Consider the following 20748-nt stretch of genomic DNA (forward strand, 5'->3'; position numbering starts at 1 on the left):
TTTCATTTCAGTTTTAAAGATAATTCTGGTTCAAAGGCCCGACCTCAGAAAGTTGTAATCACTATAAAAATACCAAGTGGAGATTTGGAGTGAACTCAGTTAGGCTTGGAGGGTGCCTTTCCCTCGAGCTAGCCCAGCCAGAGAGTACCAGCACAGAGCAGCGTACTGCAAGCAGTGAGCTTGCAAGGCCACAGAAAGAAGTGGTGAGGCTGGGCACTAAAGATGGCTGGTTTCTCACCAGCACAGGAGTAAGGAAATCACAACACAGCCAGCAGACCACTAATAGGCATGAGCAGTCACTGCAAGGCAGACTCCCAAAAAAGATGTCACAAACCTCAGAAACCACAGAGGTGACACATACAGCCTCCTGAAAGGAGGGATAGAGAAGCAGAGGCAGGGGAGATCCAGCAAGACAGAAGCCATTTCTTTTTGTGATAGCAAATCCATGCTAAATTTTTTTCATGGAAAGGCTCCCCTTCCTGTCACCCCAACTCCTCCCACTATACTCTGACTTCTGGTGGTCCACAGGCAAGACTGCCAGGTATAGCCCATGGCCTGAGGAAACACATGGGCTGCCAGAGGAAAAGGCAAGCTCAAAAAGTGGGCATGGCGCTTTTCTCCAGCTCACCAAACCCACATGCCAGACTTGTCATCAGTCAGAGCAGTGCAGAGAAACTCCACTGCTTTGGGGCTGTGGCTGACCCATGCTCCCCAGAATTATGGGGGCAGATTTCACCTGAGCTCTGTGAGCCAGCACATGGTTTCCCACCTAATGCTGTGTTTTAGCTGTCACAGGACAAGAGTAGGTCAGGTAACCAGCTCCGTGCTAACCCAGTGTATGTGTGGACCTACAGCCACCTCCACCACCAAGGACTGAGAAACCCAAATGAGGCATCTCAGCCCCTCTAGCAAGCATTAGGCGTAAAAAATATATTTCTTGGAGTGGGAACTGGCAAAGGCAAGCAAGCAGAGACATCACTTTGGATGCCTCTTCTTCTGAACACTATGTGCTGTCAAGGCTTCTTTACACCCAGAGCTGGGAATGCTCTTCAAGGGCAGGAACTCCCTGGTCTGGGGTACTGTGGATCAGAGCGATTTTTTTCCTTTTAAAAGCATATGAAAGAGTACCAGCCTGGCAGAGCACTCAGCCGCTGTCCTGTACCCCAGGACAGTGGGTTCCTAAACAGAGACATCTCCTTAGGATCTTAGCAAAAGTGTGCTGAGAGCAGAGCCCAGAGCCTGCTCCTCCTGTCTGAGCGCACAAGGCTTTCTCATGTGGGTAACTGCCCCGCTCTACCCCTCTGCTTCCCAGCGAGAGTGCTCCAAGCCCTCCATCAGCTTGCCAAGGCCTCCCCGGGAGCTTGTGGTTTCAGGCAGTCTCTGGGAGGTGCGTACAAACTCCCCTATGATGCAGAAACCCCAGCTCTCCCACTCCCCGTGTAGGTGTTTAGACTTTGACTTTGCATGGGGTTTGACTCACAATGTGGGCATAGCCCCCAGGGACTTCCCAGCTGTGGCAAGACAGACAGTGACAGCACAGAGCGGGAAGTACTGGGATGGCGTAAAAACAGAGCTACTGGCAGACAGGGCGATTTGCAATCCACATGGGGGGTGCAGTGAGGGAAGTTGAGCCCTCAAGTAAGACATGTAAGAAAGGTGAGACATTTGGGATCACAGTATCTTTTTCTTTTTTTTTAGAACTATCTCTGTGGCTCTATATGCATTTAGATGAAAGGGGAGATATCCATCAATTTGTGCAGCCCCAGAACGGTGAGTGTTCTGGGGCACTCTGACCCAAGCACTGTCTATTTCCATTCGCTGCTCCTTCAAGAGTACACACAATGATTACATACACTTCCAAGTCACACTGGGTTTTCTTGCTGACAACAATTATGTTGATAAAAGTCAAAACAAGAGAAAACAAATGCTCTGAAAACCAGCTAACTTTTCCTAGCTGCCCCTGTCTTGCTGTAACATGAAAGTTCAGTAATCCAAAAAGGAGATAGTGCAGATTAATGAGGTACTCCAGGACATAAAAAAGGTTGAACACAATGTCAGACACTGCCAGTACAAAATAACCCACACATGAGCAGGAACAAGCACAACATGCAGCAGAAATGTGCTTGTTAAAATACCTGTATTGAGCAGTCCAGTGCTCAGCTTTACCCTACATCACTCGGGCAGCAGCCAGGGACAGGCTCTGAGCTAGTATAACCCCAAAGGGCACCGGTGACATAAAGTCAGAGATGTCTCTTTCAAATAAGTCTGTGTTACCAGATTGCTCCAACTTACTACAACTGGAAGCATAAATTTTCTGAAATGTTTATGTCATAATTATGATTTTCCAACATTTACTAAAACTCTCATTTACAAGAAAAAACAGATGAAAGTCTTCCACCACATGTTCAAGAATGAAGCTAGCAGATTTCTGCAGTTTCTTACATTGCTTTCTTGTATACAATGATAAAATCACTCATAAGTTGTTTTTCCCACAGTTGATTTCATTCAGTGCTGAAGCTCCACATAAACCCTTTTGGGAGGTCCTGGAGGGGATGGTGGAATCACAGACAAAGTCGGTAACTCTGACCGAGTTTATAAATCACAGCACATATCTGATTCTCCCACCAGGCTCCAGCGATCGTCCCTTGGCCACCCGGACAGTCAGGAAGGGCAGGTTTCTCAGCCCAGACCCAGAACCCACCTAGGACCAAGAGAGGGCAGTGTGTCCTGCAGATACAGCCATCATGCCAGGCACTCTCAAGGAAAGAAGCAAGAGTCTCATTTCCTCAGTGCAATCACATAGCATCAGCCTTCTTTCTTATGGCAATTAGGCTCATGCTATCCATTTGGGGTGCACCTGTGTCTGTCTAATCCTACGTGAGTCCTTTGGTCAGCCCTAACCAAGCTGGACATTGAGGTGCATGCCTCAAAGCTTCATAAAAACTGGGAGTCAGGCAGAAGAATCATGTTCCCACTGAGGACGGGCTGAGAAGCTAGCCTCTTTATTAGTCATCAGCAAACCCACATATGGAAATGTAAAAGACAATCAGATACGCTAGAAATCCAGCTATATTAAGCTTGCTGTTCAATGAACTGCATGCTTTGAAGAGTGGGGTAATTTGCACCATTCAGGAGAGGAATAATGAAAGCAAGTTGCTGTATTTACTTGCAGAAGAATATTTGAGAAGTACAGAGACTAACTCCCGTGTGCCTGGGTCTGGACTGCTCCAGGAAAAGAGACATTGCCCCTGCACACCAGGCTGAATCTGCTCCAGACAGGAAGAGCAAAAGCAAGCAAAGACTGAGGCTGAATGCAGCCCAGGACAGAGCTGTGTGCATCTGCTCTGTAGAGGGAGTGGAAGACAGGAGAAGGGGCTGTGCAGGAGGAAAAGTGCCTCTCTTCATCCTGAAGATGGGAGACCATGCTGTAAAAGGCAGAGCTAACAGTGAAATAGTATGCTGCTTCTCCACTCCTGCTCCCGCCCCCATAAATCCACCCCATCGTAGAGACAATGCTGAGGCTCAGAAGTGGATTATTTTCAACTCTGCCACTAACCTCCTTTGCAGTCCTGGCCAGATTCTCCCCTCCTGGTGGGGATTAGCCTTAAATCAGAGGACAAGCTAGAGATGTGGGATGTCTCTGCACATTTATAAATAGCTCACCTACACATTTCACAGGAGGGCAAACACCAGTAAGCAGCTTTAATGGCAGTCCCAGCAACAACAACAGCAGCAGTGAAAACACTACCACCTTTCTCCAACATGTCCTTATTCCAGCATCCATCATACTAATAGGGACAATTAAAACCTGACTGTAGGCCAAGCCTGAAACATAGTCAGGGATCAGTAGTTATGAATCTGTGAAACAGGCTGGGCAAGTCATATGAACTGAGCACACGACTCGCATCTCTGGTCCCCACCTCATTCTCCCCACAAGCCTGGACCACATCTCACATGTTTTCCACACCAGGCTGTGGCCCTTCTCCTGCCCACACACCAGGCAGAGCTTTTACCTTGCCAAACAGTTTTGCACAGATCACAGTGCAGGAGAGAGGAGAGGTTTTAAGGCATAAATAAAACAAGCCCAACCTGGCCAGTGGAAGGAAAGTGGTTCATCACTATTAAATCACATTAGGATCAGCACACTGTGGTGAGGAGTCCCAGTGTTAGGGATGTGTTGCAGATACAGGCTGTGCCACTTGGCTGGACCCCGTTAGGAGACAAACACCTAAGTAGCCACAGCCTTCCCTGTACTGCATGACCTAGCACAGCAAACGTCCTCCACCCAGTAGCCCAGCCAAGCCCCACCCTTGAGGGTAGTGATGAAACGAGTTGCATCACTGATCTGCACCACGACAGCCGGAATTGACTGCTCTGTAGGCTGTGAGATGGCATGTGTGTTACGCTGGAACTTCTGCCCCAAATCGTACAAGTCAGGAAGGTTTTGCTAGGTCATCTGATAAGCACCATCTCCAGCAGAACTGGCTCAAATGCTGCTACTGGTCTTGCTTCTAACACTACTAGGAATTTGGCTGATTTTAAGCAAAGAAGTTTTAAATTATTGTGTTGTCTCTGCTTTTACCCATTTGTCAGCATAAAAAAAATGTAAAACAGAGAAAGTGCCTTCAGTCCTGCCACACACAGAGCACCTTTCTTTCCAGAGGTCTCTAGCTTTGACAGGATCAACCTCAAATTAAACAAGATCCAGCCTGGCCAGCAAAACGGCACTTTCTGCTGCAGTGCAGGATTCATCACTTGGTCAGTAACATTAGGATTTACCTACCAGTCAGAGCCCACAGCACCAGCTGCTGCACAAATGGAGTAAACTGTCCCTGCCCAAGTTTTTTAAAAGCAGCAGCCAGACAAATGCAACAGGGAAAAGGAAGGAAATAATTAACTATTTAATTATATCTCCATGTAGGGTCCAATGGAAATTGTCATCTTGTAGTAAAGTGATTTCCACTATGATTGATTGAGGGTTGAGGGGAACAAGAGTATGTCATGCTTTAGGTAAGAAGTATGGATGCACTTGTGAGCGCGGTGCACAGACAACAGAGACTGCAGCATTTGTGGACTGATGGCAGCCTTGCACAATGTAATGCAGCATTAAAAAATAAGGGAAGTTGTTGCTGCAATATGGTAACAGATCAAAGGCTGCGAACACTCTAGGAGTGAAAGGCATAGCTGATAACAGGATACAGTAAAAGAGCTGATACATGGGTGCGATTCAGCCCTGAAGCACTTTGCTGGTGGAGATAGAGAGCCTTCAAAGAGCCCCTGACAGATCAAATGCGTTGTGAAAGGGACAACATGGCTGTGCACGCCAGCAGGCAGATGAAGCAGGAGAAATCCAAGGCTTTAAGCTCTCACAACCTTGAAGAACCTCCTGGTATTTCTGAAAACTTAAGCCTTGTGTATGAACCAAAAATAATCACATGCTTCCACCTCCCCTGTAGTCCCACCTGCAGATCCCTAAGCACAGCACCGAGGCCTTCCTCTGGCACAGAACGGCTGCTGCCTCCCACCCAGAGTTGAGTTTCAGTTTCAGCTTCCCTTCAGTCTGCATTTAATAATCTGCATGAACTGACAGAATCTGCCCAAATCAGAAATTGAGAGATCCTGTGCAAAAACAACTGAAGCAATGGTAATGTTAAAGAAATTCAAAAAGGGAAAGACGTTCTTCCACCACAACCCCTCTGCCTAAATATCCCCAGATTTTTAGTCAGGATGGTGGTTTTCACCTCTTCCACCTACAAATTCCTGCACGGGGCTGCTGGTACCAACGAACTGCAGTGCTCTAATACAAAATCCTGGCAGCAGGAACATGATTTCAGGTTTCACATCACTGAGGGCAAACAAGGTGGTTTTTTGATCAGGAAGTAGAGATGCCTTTTAAGAGCAGGAGAAGAGTTGTGGACCAGGCTTTAATATGAACCAGGGTTTTGTGCTGATTTAAGCCCAGCCTGTGTTGCCATGGAACAGAGAAAAATAAAAAATAAAAGGCACCCTCAGGAGACTCCTTCCTACCTACTCTGTGTTTCACTAATTAGAGCTTAAAAAAATCCTCCAGCTTCACAGACTTGTTTCCCAAGCTTCAATGCAGAATTTAGACAATGAGAAACTAAAGAAACAGGTCTTACTTTAAAGGTCAAAACCTAATTCAAAAGGAATCTGCACAGGGCAAAAAGCCAGCAAGGAGTTCCCTGTTGCTCTATCACATTGCACCATATTTCAGCCTACACCAGGGAAACGCCAACTGCTTTTGTTCCTGGATATCAGATACACGCGCTACAGAAAACAGCCTTCACCCTCAGAGTATTGCATGTTACTACATTCACTGTTGCCACGCTGCACTGCCTTTAGCTAGACTTATGTAGTCCATAAATTGAGCATATCCCATCAGTGCTGCATTTACTGTACTGTTTCCTACCTGCCTAAAAGGAGTCTTCATGCTGTTCCCCTCCACTCTCGCTGTTTGCATAGAATTCATACTCCTATTCACAGGTCTACTGATTATAATAAGACTGCAAAGTCTGTAAATCTTGGGTTGGTATCACAACAGCCATGACACTCAAACGCATAGTGTCGTACCACATCTCCCCTCTCTACAGCAGTGTATTAACTTCAGCGGCTCTGCATCACAGGATCGGAGGGATCGCTGAGAAGGGGTCAGCAAGCAAGGCTGGGACTATTTGAGGACAAAATAAAGGCACCCAAAGGCCACCCTGTAAAACTGCATGGTGCCTCAGACTTGTTCAGTGTAACAAGAACACCAGAAGTTTCCATTTCAGATTGTTTCACTTCTAAAATGTCACTGCATGAGCTTGTCCCTGCACAAATGGAGCTCTACAGTCTACTATTACGTCAAGTTTTCTCAGCTAACTTGGCTGAAAGATAGAGTGAGCATTCAAGTGCCTGCCTCTGGGTGGGTCCCTCAGGGTGCCACTGCAGCTTGACACTGAATATCCTGTTTGTAGTGTTTCACCCCTTTGCCAGCAGCTCAGCAGGGCCACTCCAGCATCAGAAATAATTCTGTCATTGCAGTTCATCTGATACTGAACTCACACATCAACAAGTCATTTCTCTAAAATGACAGTAAAGAACTGTAACCGACATAGTGAGAGAAATTATCTTTAAAAGAAGTTATTTTACCTACAACCAGACACATTAAAAACAGATTAGTCATAACCATAGTTTTTTTCAGGGCTCTGTTCCAAATCTGATTCTATTGAATAACTTCACTCTGCATTTCTGCATCTTAGTGCTTTCAGCTTGTTTTAAAGTTCAGCCTTAGCTTTCATTTTCCACAGCTTGTGAAGCTTATTTCAGGAAGAATGAACAACCTCCTTGCAATTGTTTAATTTTCCAGTCCAGAGCTGTGGAGATGTGTTGTGAGACCCACAAGACAGTTCAAGTTGAAGAGCTGAAAACAAACCCATACAGTGAGGCAGAGGGGGCAGATCTGCTCAGGCCCCGGAGTCAGCTGTTCTCTCCTTTCAGTCGTGTTTCCCTTAACATACTGTTCCACTCTTTTCACGTACACGTCATGCTGCTTCCCTTCAAGGGAAAGAGTATGAAACTTCATTTTTGTATTCAGGAGACCAGCGGGTATTCAGCTTCTGCTGCAGAAAAAACAGTCAAGGTTCAACTCCTGTTCCCTTCAGACACTAGAATAACAACAGCGACAGACTTGCTGGAGGAGGTGCATCAACACCACAAGATCTGTTCACCTTTCTTCTTTCCCTTTCAGCCCCACTACAGTTTGTAGCAGTTGTAAAAGTTCATACATGCTGAGGAGCTAATGATACCCCTCCACCTCCCTACAAGGGTCGTCAGGTACCCATCTTAAAAGCACTGTATTAGAGCTAACTATTGTAATTGTGATAACCAGCATGCATGAGTCCCAGCCTGAAACCAAGGTAAGCTCCCTCTTAGCAAATCACTGCTGACAGCAGGCTTTGCTTTGGTGGTTACCCCAGTACACATCTCCTTTCTAGCCCACCAAAAGCTGTGAAGGCAGCAGAAACTCCCAGCATAGACAAAGTCTAAAAGTATATTGCATTAATCTGTCAGCTGGTGCTCATGAATGGACTCACACACTTCTTGTGTCTGCTAAAATCTTTGTTTTGTGCGAAGCTGCATAGCTACCTGAGGAGTCAAATGCATTTTGTTATCTGTGTATTGCAAGTGTACTTTTCAGGGGGTTTACATAGTTCTTCACTACACAAATGCTTTTAATCCCTCTGGTAAAGGCAACCAAACATGCTTCATCGATACCTACATATAAGAAATGTGATTTTCAATAATTCAAGGGGATCCCACCTATTACATTTAGCTATAAATAAATCAGAAGCAGGAAACTGGAAGAGACTGGGTGGGACAAGAAATAAAAGGAAGGAAGGAAGGAAGGGAGGAAGGGAGGAAGGGAGGAAGGGAGGAAGGGAGGAAGGGAGGAAGGGAGGAAGGGAGGAAGGGAGGAAGGGAGGAAGGGAGGAAGGGAGGAAGGGAGGAAGGGAGGAAGGGAGGAAGGGAGGAAGGGAGGAAGGGAGGAAGGGAGGAAGGGAGGAAGGGAGGAAGGGAGGAAGGAAGGAAGGAAGGAAGGAAGGAAGGAAGGAAGGAAGGAAGGAAGGAAGGAAGGAAGGAAGGAAGGAAGGAAGGAAGGAAGGAAGGAAGGAAGGAAGGAAGGAAGGAAGGAAGGAAGGAAGGAAGGAAGGAAGGAAGGAAGGAAGGAAGGAAGGAAAAAGTAATTACAGAAAACCTAAATTAATTCTTCACAACACTATACAAAAGCTGGTTTCTACGATATCTCAGAAACTCATTCTTCAGGTAGTAAGTTCCTTTACCCCAACAGCCAGCTACACTAAAACCAAGAAGTGTCTTGCCCATCCAAACCGTAAGGTTAAGGAAACCTTTGTAAATATGCTCCTCTTATCAGTGCTTGGTATGTTTAGGGGTACACAGACAAGCTGTTTCTCATCAGCAAGTTACCTTCTTGTCTGCATTGGGTGATGAGACTTCCTGCAAGACAATGCCATTCGCTCTGCTGCCTCTTTTCAAGCCTACAAAACCCATCTACCTTGCAGCCTGTGGAGAGTGTTTCTGTTCATCTGGCAGATAGGACAGAAGCCTCTTATCATCACAAGATCCAACTATATCGGGCGCCTAATCCCAAACCATTAACATCAGTGAAAAAAAGAGCGTTCTCTCCTTCCAAAAGAAGGACCTTGGTTTTATATGAACTCAAACACCATCCTCATTCACACAACAACTTCACAGGAATTTCTTCTAGCTACTCTAACCCCAGTTTTCATACAGCTCCTTCCGTGCTTATGTACTGTCTAGTGGTGGAGGCCTGGAATTAAATTTTGTCCTGATTTCTTATATTTAGTCATTATTTATAAAATATTTATGAATGGTAAGTTTTAGCTCATACTAAGCTGCCCTTGGTAATATATTTCTATGGTACTTCTAACAAAATATGAGAAAGATATTATTTTATCCTGAGTAAAACATACACATGAAATTAAAGATTTGGCGGCAACACAACAAACTTTACATTCCTTTCTACCAAAGTCTCTAAGTATATATGTAACAATTATGGCTGGGAAGGTACAACAGAGAAGGAAACAAAATCAGGGTGGCAAAGGATGTTTTCCAATTACATCTGAGATTTTGGTTGGAATTCCCCAACAACTGTAAACACCAAGGGAAATCGAGTTCAACAAGCCAGAGAGTCCCCTCTTAGTTGGGCTGCATGTGTATGTTCCACCAGAACAATACAGCTGTGTCTCTTTGAGGGAAAACACTGCATTCGCTGTTTAAATAGCAAGCAAGCTGTAAACACAGGACTGGCTTATGAAGAAAAGCATAAAAGCATTCTCAGTTAAAAAGACAAATGAACCAAACACTCCTACTGTGGCATCTCTGCAGAAGTCATTGTAATTCTCTGTCAAATTCTTTTAGGCAACTTGGCAACACCATGGTCAACCCAAAAAGCCAGGTTCGATGTCATAGCATGACCACTTACCAAAACAGTAGTTTTCTGTTCCACTATGTCTCTTTTCTGTAACATAAGGGTTCCTTGTGTCCAGGCATGCTTCAGGATACACATATGATGTATTCTGTAGAAAGTAACTACCTTCCATGAAGTAATGCAATCAAATAACAAGTAAATGTGTGTCATATCAAACTGGCAACTACACATGCACAAACTCCAAGTTATCCAAAGGCAGATCTTGAGGATATTATTTGCTCCCCACTTCAATTCCTTTCTTTGCCTTGTCTCCTCGCACCTCCTGGTGTCCCATCAGGAAAGACTCATTTGCTGCTTTTCTCATTCTCAGTTAGACAAGTTTGCTGTACTTCTCCCTGCAGCTCTTCTTGAAGTGACAATGCATGAAAAACATTTGCAAACCAGGACTTCCAGGCTGAATAACTTCCAGAAAAAGATGCACCCATTCCTCCACCAAGCTGGAATGTACGGTCTTGTCCTTTAAGTAGTCTCAGGAGAGATGCTGTAAGGCAAGACTGTAAAAACTAATTTTAGGACCAGTACACCTCACTGTCAGTTATGTCGAGCTGCTGTGTCCAAGTGTTACCCTTACGTATTGGTAAATTCAAATTCCCGTCAAACTTCCTTCAGGAGGACAGCTGGACTATAGAGCATAGGTAACTTAACTGTGAAGCATTCTCTTTTTTCTTAGTCACCTGGGATTACAATCAGTTCCTCCATTACTTCTGGTATGTTTTCATTAGTTAGCTCAGTGCAAATTTACAGGAGCACTTCCCTGAAATAAATCTGAAAGCAATAATGACATCTAATAAAAGATATTACTTTTTCGTACAAAAATTTCTTCCATTAGTAGGGGAAAATGATGCCAACTGACTTCATCAGGCTGTGAGGATGAAACCATTATTTATATTATGCTTCAAAAACTGAGGAAGTGTCATTTAAATGTTGGTCATGTGAGCAAGCAGTGAGTCAATATTCAGCATATTAATTGAATGCATTTGAAGTCCTGGAATTTTTCTGAAGCCCGCCAAGCTTGAGCCATAACAGTTTCTTTTATAACTGGCGATCAGCATGAATGAAAGGCCTCCCTTAGATCCAGAAGCTGAAGTTCAGAGTCATATGCACATTTACCTCCATTCCACTGAATGTCAGCCTACAGAAAAAAAATCAGAGATGAAGGTGCAAGACGAAAAAGTTGTAATTACCTTTTGGGTCAGTATACAAGAAATATGAAACCCTTGGTATTATACTTGGTGGTATACTGCAATCAATCTAAAAATTAATCCAAAACCTTGCCAGCCCAACAGACTGATCCATCAGTCTGTCTCTTTATACAGCCAAACTCAGGAGCAGAGTCACACACCGAGCTCTGGAAGTTCATGAAGGTTATACACCTAAGTATTGTTGGTGTCCCATAGACTGGAAAATTTCCTTTACACTGAATGCGATTTGTATCTAAGACTTAAGACAGATGTTTCTAGATTCCTAACCCCCGTGCTTTTAATGATATCCGCCCGTTAACACAAAACAGTTTGCCACAAAATACGAGCCTCCAAAGACAAAAGTATACACGCAGATACCAGTACCCACCCTGACAAACATTTTCTCTTTTTCCTCCTCTTTGGACATGGAAAACACATCATTAAAATGAGGTGATAAATTTTGCCTGGGAGATTGCCAAAAGATCCAGATCCACTGACCTTCATACAACACCAGAGTTCACTACGTGTGTTTAAGAAATACGCACAACTTAGTTTCTGCTTTGGGCACCTGCAATTTTTAAGAGTTTTTTTGCACTCTGCTTCATTCTGTATGGATTTGCATCTCTGTTTGCCATATTATACGCCTGAAGAACACATTCCACAGAGAAATAAACTGGGAGCTGGCAGCGACAGCAATGCTCAGCCTGCAGTCGGTAACTTCTCGGTGCTCTTCTGTGAACAGCATCCTCCACTCGGGCAGGCCCGAAAGGCCCCCCCACCCCCCCCCCCCATCCCGGGACTCGCTGTCCGGCCGCCACCCACAAGCGCCGGCAGGGCGGGAGCTTTCGGCAGGGGCAGGACTTCGTTTCGACCTAAAACCGACCCTCATCACCTCAGAGAAGGACACCTGCCCACCGCCTGCCCGAGCAGCTCCTTCCCTCCCTGCCTCCCCACAGACACCCACCTGGCACCAGGCCCCGCCCGCCTTCCCGCCTTGCCCAGCTCCCCTTCACCCCCCCGTCCCGGGCCTGTTCGTGTTTCGCTGTGAGAGCCCAGACGCCACCCGCGCGCCTGAGGGACTTAATTCATTAGTAAGAGCGGTAATTACAGGAGGAACGCCCGGCAACGGGCAGGAGACCGACGGCGCGGCTCCCGCTAGGCGGGCTCGGCCGCCCAGGTCCGCCCCGGCCGCTGAGGCGCAGCGAGGTCCGACCCCCTGCCGGGGCCCGTTCCCTGGTAACGCCGCTCGCCCTCACGTGACGTCGCCGGCCACGCCCGCCCGCTCCAGTTGCTATGGTGACAGCCGCTCTCACTCCCCCCCCCCCCCCCCGCATTCCTTTTCCCCCTCCCCTGCCAGTCCATTCATGCCGGGCCGCGCCTCCTCCCTCACGTGACGCGGGCCCGGCGTGCGCTCCCCAGCCCGGCTTCGCCGCCGCTTCCGGGCTGAGGGCGGGGCGGAGGGGGCGCGTGTGTGCGGGGGGGGTGGGGGCGGCCGCGGCGGCGGCAGCGGGGAGAGGCCCTCCCGTCAACATGGCGGCGCGCGGGGCGGGCAGCGCCTGAGCCCGGCACCCCTCGCTTCGCGGCCCCCGCTCCCCCGGCGCGGCCCGGCCCGGCCCGGCCCGGCGCGGCCATGGAGAGCGAGGAGGAGCAGCACATGACCACGCTGCTCTGCATGGGCTTCTCGGACGCGGCCGCCATCCGCAAGGCCCTGCGCCTGGCCAAGAACGACATCAACGAGGCCGTGGCGCTGCTCACCAACGAACGGCCCGGCCTCCACTACGGCGGCTACGAGCCCATGGAGAGCGGGCAGGGCCCGCCGGGCGGGCACGGCTCCCCCGCCGGCGGGCAGGGCCCCCGCGGCGGCGACGGGGACGGCGGCGGCGGCGGCGGAGGAGGCGGCTTCGACCCTCCGCCCGCCTACCACGAAGTGGTGGAGACGGAGGTGAGCTGCGGCCTGCCCCGGGCGGGCGGCCCCGGGGCCGGCCTCCTGTCAGGGCCGGCCTCGCCGCGGGGAGAGCGGAGGCTCCCCGGGAGCCGCCTCGCTGCGGGGCGCCGGCGGGCGGGCCTCGACCCGGGGAGCCGGTCTGGCGGGAGGGTGCCCCAGGGGCGTCCCCGCTCCCCGCGGGGTCGGCCCCCTCACCCGCGGGCTGCTCCGGCCGCCCTCCCGCCTCGCTCCCCTTCGGTGCGGGGCGCTGCATGCCCGGGCTGCTCCTGGCGACCGCTGCAAGGTGAAGAGCACCCAGGCTTTTCCTTGGCATTCTAGGAATGTGTGGCTACCGTAGAATTATTTTTTTTCTCCCCCTCTTGTGGCTTCTTGCATAATCCGAGTGACTAATGACTGTCTAATTTTTTTAACTGTTTGCACAATGTCAAGGAAAGTGCAGTCTGGGCTTGCGTGCAGTTTAATTTGGAAAAGGCAAGCATAAATTCTGAAATAGGAATGCAGTGAGTTCAAATATTTTCAAAATAGAGGCTTTAATTCATAACATAAATTATAGCCGTGTTATAAAATAGACCTGAAGTAGACAGAACTGCTGGCGATCCCAAGCCTTTCCCAGTTTCTCTCCTTCCTCCTTGTATGCCTTTTTCTCTTCTCCCATCTTACAGAACTCTCAACTCCTCAGTCAGCAGATACGTTCACGGTGCTTTCTCTGCTGCCTGGAATAGTCTTGTAGTGCTTACCTGTAAGGCCTGCTCCTCGTCCAAGTCTTTTTTCCAAAACTACCCCCAGTGCTCATATGAAAGGAGCTAATTAATAATGTCCAGACTGTGGAACTTGTGGGGGGTGAGAATAGAAGAACAGCCCTGCTGTGCAGTACCAAAGGAACACCTTGCGTAGTCACTGTCTCAAGAAGTGGTCAATAGCAAATGCCTAAGCACATGAATAAAACCAGGGAAACTCACATACTCTCCCAGGCTTCAGTGAATAGTATCCTGAGGATTTCCAGCACCAGAATTGGTATCTTTCTATGTACATGTGTGTATCTGTAAATATATATATATATAAAGAATACGTGTATCATATCTTCTTGTACATAGCTACACTTGTACAGATCATCTGTATCCATAGCCTCAGTATGTTGAAGTCCAGTCTTGCAGAATAAAGATACGTGATCCTGTTCACTGAATTAACTGGGTTAGATCCTTAGCTCACATAAGCTGATGATGCGTGCTTGCGGAGTAAGGTGATCTGTGGGATGGCACGTGTGCTGTGCAGAAGAGGAGTCGCTGTTCAGCTTCACTGATTGAAGCAGTAGGGAACTGGTTTCTAACCTTTACTTTGAAGGGTTGGGAGTGAATGAGAGTTCTGCTTGTTTGCATTCAGATCTCTAGCCACCAAGAGGGTGGATTTTCCTGTCAGATATAGTTATGGTTGGGACAATCTGGGTTGTCAGTGTGACATTTCAAGAAAAGCTGTCAGTGTAAACTTCAGAGAAGCACTTTCCTCCCCCCCTCTTGTTCCTATTACAAATGACACTTTGACAAGTTTGACTAAGAGGATTTTTCCCCGTTATTTCAGTTTGTATGTCTGATCAAACTTATGCTTTATAGTTTCCTTTGCCACTCATGTTCTTGTTAGCTTTGACTTGAGTTCTTGTTAACCCACGGGAGGGAAACCAAAACATTTCAATATAGGCAAATGACTGCACAGAGTAGGCATTTCAGAAGGATTGAAGTATCTTGCTACACAAAACTTACATAAAGTCATGCCTCAATTTAGTAATTGGATTCATTTGCATATTAGCATCTGTCAACTTCTGCACATGTATGCAAAACAGTATTTTTGTAATATGTTATACCTGTAAAAATCTTAAGACTTGCAGTTGTTGCCTGTGCTTATTTGTCTAATACTGCAGTACAGCCTAGCAGCTTTTGACATACATTTTAGAAAAAGGGCAAAAAATGGCATGTGATCAGTTCTTGGGGTTTTTTTATTCTTCAGATGTAATCTAGAACTACATTTAATAAACTACAGCTATTATTTAGGTGGTTAATCAGTAAGTAGTTTTCCATTCAGCACAAGCTTATGGCATATGAAGCTGTACAGAAAGCCATTGCACAAATAGCTATATTATCCACTGTAGTCATATGTTGAAACATATTGTACCCCATACTGTCTTGTGGTAATTCAGATGTTATTTCTGTTTTTCTTCTTCTCAGTTTCTTCTCTCTTTCTAACAGCTCTTAGAGTATGTATTCTTCCTTCTCATCATAATACCAGTTTTAACTTTTATTTAGTGGGGAGGTAGTGGCGTGTTAGATTTTTGGTTTGATTTTTGGATTTTATATATCAGCAATGTACATGAACATACAAATCAAAAGAGCATGACTATTAGAAATTTCCCCCTAAATAAAATTTTCCAGTCTAGCAATCTTCTTCATGAACAAAAGTTAGGATTATATAATTTTTTAAAATTTAAAAATAACAAGAAGGCTTTAGTCATTCTCCAAGACGTGTGTGTAACAGGTCTGTACTTTGTATTTGCATTCTTTTTTTGGCTGAGTACATCTTACTCTACGTATAAGAATAGATTTATGAATGATTAAACGCTTTACATTTTTCCTAATCAGTAATGAATCCATCATGTTTGCATATGCTTATTTGGTTTCTATTACATAATGTAAGTATCTGTTCCGTTCAGTAAGCATGTTGATCAAAGAAAGGCTTGTCTGTTGGTTTTCTTTGAGAATAGCACAGGAGCAAGATACATATCATAATAGTAACAACATGTTCACTTTAGATAAGATAGTAAAACCAGTGTGAATCCTCTTTCAGTGGTCCAGACTGCTGGTCCTCAGGGCTGTCTGGAGGTGTTCTAGAAGCCTGAATTTGGAATAACTGGCCCACAAGCAAGACAGCTGCTATGAGCTGGTCTGACACACATTCTACGCTTTCTGTGTGAGACCTGAGATGAAGACATACATAAATCCATTTTCATGAGGGCTAAAACTTCAGTTTCAGAAGGTTGATGTCTTCCAAAAAATGTACAGTTGATTCAGCTTTAAGTTAATAGCTGTGGTGTGCCTCTGGCATTGATGCTGTTAGCATGATCATGCTTAACTCATTAAAACAAAAAGGCCAGACAAACTTGGAAATGCAAAGGGGGCTTCATATTAATTTGTGCAGTCTTCCTGAAGTATCAGGAAGTCCAACTTTAAGTTCACAGTTGGTTTGAAGTTTTGCCCTGTGTAGTGCCAAACCACTTCCATAGGCTGAGGTCACCTGCTTTTAAAAGAGGTAGTTCTGCCTGTTTGATGTAACTTCTATGTTTCTGTCTGTTGGCTGAAGTAAATCTGGTAAGTGCATTTTGGCAGGAATCTGGGATTTCTGTGTTTATTGAGAGTTGGGCCTATGTGAACCTCCTGAAGTTTAACAAGACTAAGTGCAAGGTCCTGCATGTGGGTCCTGCATGTGGGTTGGGGCAATCCCAGGCACAAATACAGGCTGGTCAGAGAATGGATTGAGGGCAGTCCCGCAGAGAAGGACTTGGGGATACTGGTGGGCAAAAAGCTGGGTATGAGCCAAAAATGTGCACTTGCAGCCCAGAAGGCCAATCGTATCCTGGGCTGTATCAAAAGAAGCATGGCCAGCAGGTCAAGGGAGGTGATTCTGCCCCTCTGCTCTGATGAGACCCCACCTGGAGTGCTGTGTCCAGCTCTGGGGCCCCCAACATAAGAAGGACATGGACCTGTTAGAGTAAGTCTAGAGGAGGGCCATGAATATGATTTGAGGGCTGGAGCACCTCCTCTGTGAAGACAGGCTGAGAGAGTTGGGGTTTTTCAGCCTGGAAAAGAGAAGGCTCTGGGGAGACCTTATTACAGCCTTCCAGTACCTGAAGGGGGCTTACAGAAAAGCTGGAGAGGGACTCTATCAGGGAGTGTAGTGATAGGACAAGGGGCAGTGGCTTTAAACTGAAAGAGAGCAGATTTAGACTGGATATAAGGAAGGTAGTGGAACAGGTTGCCCAGAGAAGCTGTGGCTGCCCCAACTCTGAAAGTGTTGAGGGCCAGGTTGGATGTGACTTTGAGCAACCTGGTCTAGTGGAAGGTGTCCCTGCCCATGGCAGAGGGGTTGGAACTAGATAATCTTTAAGGTCCCTTCCAACCCAAACCATTCTGTGATTCCTTAGCCAGCATACAGATTTTTAGAAAGTGATTCTTTGCTGAGTAGAGGGGGTGGAATGATGGTATAGTCATCTTTCCACATGACTGACAAATAATCTGTTTTATAAACTGCTGCTAAATCCTTATAATTTAAGATAAGACTGTAAATGAATGTGATGACAATGTCTGCTAGTGTGACCATGAATTGCCATGAGTGCCACATGTGCTGACTTTCACGAGTTGGGGAGGAATGGGATGAAGAGGAGCAGGCCAAATGAATGTGGGGATTGTGACCAAAGAACCTAAAATTGCAGTAAGGGGTAGGAACCCATTTACACTAAAAATATTCAACATATAACAACGGTTTGTGTAACCTTTACTAAAATCTTTGTTTTTAAACAGCCTCTGAGAGACATTAGTATGACCTTTTGGGTAAATTGTGATTAACAGATTATATTACCTTCTAGCTATTCCTGTCTCCTTTAGCATGTGGTCTTTTATTTTTTTTTTTTGAGTTGAACTGGATCGAAAGCTCATATACACCAGATTTTACTAGATACAGTTTATAACAAAACTTGTCCAAAATTGCTTTTGAGGTGCTGTTTGATTTCAAGAGAAGGGCGTTTTGTAAAAGAAACAAGCCAGCGACTGTAATGAGTAACAGTGCCAGGAGCATTCTCACTAGTCATGCTGCAGAACTGTTGTTCAAAACCCTATCTCTCCTCATTATTGGAGCTCAGTGCTGAAAGCAGTTCTGCCACAGATACGCTGTGTCATGGTGGGTGTGTAACTTAACCTCTGCTTTAGCTTTTAGTGTGTAAAATGAGGATTATGGTGCATGCTTTATTAGGAGTACCACGGATGTTAGGCTTGTGAAGTTCTTTGATCTTTGAATGGAGGGAGCCGTATTTATTTAAAGACAAAAATGGTATTTAGCCTTCAGGCAAATGAGATGGATTTCACGCTACAATTTTATAAATTTAAAGTCAGTCTCCTGTCTTGTAAGTAGTGTTGACCGTTGCAAAAGTGAATATTTCTGACGTTCTCGTGTGGAAGTTTTACAGTGTGGCTTGTCTAGGAATTGGCCTTGTAAAACAATTAAGCAATCAAATAAAGCTCTGTAGTGGATTCTGGCATTGAGTCCCTGGCTGGATGCCATTAGAATGTCAAGTGGAATTAGTGTTTTAGCACTCCTGGTTTTCAGCATCACTGTTTTCAAAAATTAGTGGTGCTGGTGTAAAACCTCTTTTTAGATTCTGTTATGTTAATGCTTTCTTGGATTTTGAAAGAAAATACTCTGGTTTTCATTCTTGATATAACACAGACAAATAGAGATGCTACCCAAAGTTAGGGAAATTAGGGGTAATACTGAGAGGTGTGGTTGGCTAATTTTAAATGTAAGCTTTGTTTTGAATAACTTAAACTCATTATCATGTAATGGGATTGTTGGAGTACAGCTTGAGACGAGCACTTTATAATTACTGGCTCATCAGTGAAGGTGATGCCTGTGGGATCAGTGGAGGTAGGAGACAACTCTACATAGCCAGCTTCTTCACTGGGCAGGAGGTGTCTTTGCTATAATGTTCTCTGGAGGCATTTTCTGGTCATCTTCCCAGTTTACAGTGCTATTCTGTCGCAGCTGTTTAATAAGGAAGTGAAATACTGAGGAAGAATGAGAATAAAAACAAATTACCCAGTGTTAGAAGTTAATTCCAGCAAATCATTTGGATTGCTTTTGGATTAAGGAACAGTAGCTCTTTGTGTGAGGTGGGCAAAGATGGAAAGGAAGTGCCTGTTTCTTTTCTAAGCCCTTACTTTGAAAAAACCACGTATTTGTGCTGCCATAGGAAGCAATAGTCTTTGGTATGTATGTTATGCTTCATGGGCCAAATCAGAATTAATTAAAAAAGCCAATGTGCTCAATGTTTCTTGCCACTTGGTCTTTCCGCTCCCTACTTTACAGCAGTTCTGGCTTCTCTTGTTCTGTCACCCAGCAGAGCTGTCTTGAGAGGCATTTAAAGATTTTTTCATATTAGTTATTCAGACTAATATTAATTGGTTAATTAGTTAATGTAAATAATTACAATTTTGTAATTATACCTTGTAGAACTTGATTTCAAACTCATTGTCAGCTGCTTTGTCAGTTGTAGTTTGTGTCACTATAGATCAATGTGTCCGTAGAACAGAAGTACAGATGAGTGTTTACCAATGTTATTAATTCTCCCTTCCAGAGCCTGACCTTTCATCACTAAAATGTTGTAATAAATACTCTATCTAGTGTTTCTGCAGCACTTCTCTATTAATGCCTGGAGTTTTGGCAAAAGGAGATAGTACTTAAAATTAAGTCAATACTTCTGAAATGCTAAGCATTTGTGATTCATTGTCTTATTGTATTAAAGCACAATGTTTAGCTGATACCACACAAAGTTATTTTGAGTTATTTGGAAGTAAGCATGGGGTTTTGTGCTTATGAAAACTCAAGGGTTGGGAGGAATAATGGTATCAACTCAGAGTCTGGCTGTACTTTCGCTAATGGAGTAAGGTTTTTTTAAATACATCCACAGACAATACTGAAAACACATGCAAGATAAGTGTGTTTTCCTTGGTTCCTTATGAATGGCATTCTTAACAGTGCTTTCCATGACCTCTCCCTGGCCTCCAAGTAGCTATCAAAATTTAAAATACGTTGCCAAAAGTGGTTGTAATAAATCTGTCTCAGATTCCACTAAATATTATGGTAATAGTAGTATAAAAGGACAAAGGTGTCCCCCTTTAAGTTAAATTAATCTTTTAATTCAACTGTGATTTTTATAGAGCCTTGTTTATTTTGTTTTGCTGTAATACTTAGTACTGTGTTTATCTCTGAACAGCTAGGCAAGTACATTGGGGAATATTGCTTAGTAATGTTGCACCATCACCCTGGAAATCAGGGAGGCCAGTACAAGTAATGTTTTTAGAAAATCCTAGTTAATTTCTAACTTTGCTGAATTTATTTTTGTTTTTCAAACTCATACTGTGTTTCTACTCCCAGTCTTATACCGTTCTTGGTTGTGAGAGATGGGGGAAAGGCAGGGAGCCATGAGGGTTTTGTGGTTGATTTGTCATAATCCCTTACAACTACTAAGAAGGGTTTAGTCTAACCATGCATTCTTGATAATGCCGCTGTACTACTCTCAGTTAAGGTCAGTGTCCAAAACTTTCTATGAGAACATTCACTGAATACATCAGAATTTTCTTAAGACGTCTTTATGGTGAGGTGAGAGTCCAAATCAGCTTCAATTAGGTGGAGTTTGTAACAAAGGATTTATTTTCCTTTAGTGATAGACTGGTATCACTCCTTTGTATTAACATGATGAAATACTAAGATTTTTTTTCTTAAGACTACATCTGCTTCTGTAAAGTAGTGCACAGTAAAAATTTGAACTGAAG

The 20748-nt window shown here is 45.0% G+C and overlaps 1 protein-coding gene and 1 long non-coding RNA gene across 3 annotated transcripts in view; one reads left to right on the plus strand and one right to left on the minus strand.

The window, feature by feature from the left end:
• Nucleotides 1-2153: 2153 nt before the first annotated feature.
• Nucleotides 2154-12502, minus strand: LOC135313935 (uncharacterized). Its single transcript, XR_010373436.1, has 3 exons — nucleotides 12323-12502; nucleotides 10028-11165; nucleotides 2154-7622 (listed from the first exon to the last, which is right to left on the minus strand). It is a non-coding gene; the product is annotated as an uncharacterized LOC135313935 (long non-coding RNA).
• Nucleotides 12503-12696: 194 nt separating this feature from the next.
• The window catches only part of USP24 (ubiquitin specific peptidase 24), a 69220-nt gene continuing 61168 nt past the window's right edge, over nucleotides 12697-20748 (plus strand). For both annotated transcript variants that reach the window (XM_064455022.1, XM_064455023.1), the window contains exon 1: nucleotides 12697-13156. In XM_064455022.1, the coding sequence (XP_064311092.1) occupies nucleotides 12845-13156 (312 nt within the window). In that variant the 5' untranslated portion in view covers nucleotides 12697-12844. The remainder of the gene's footprint in view (nucleotides 13157-20748) is intronic.

This window comes from Phalacrocorax carbo, chromosome 6 (genome assembly GCF_963921805.1).
Source record: "Phalacrocorax carbo chromosome 6, bPhaCar2.1, whole genome shotgun sequence".
Taxonomy (NCBI): domain Eukaryota; kingdom Metazoa; phylum Chordata; class Aves; order Suliformes; family Phalacrocoracidae; genus Phalacrocorax; species Phalacrocorax carbo.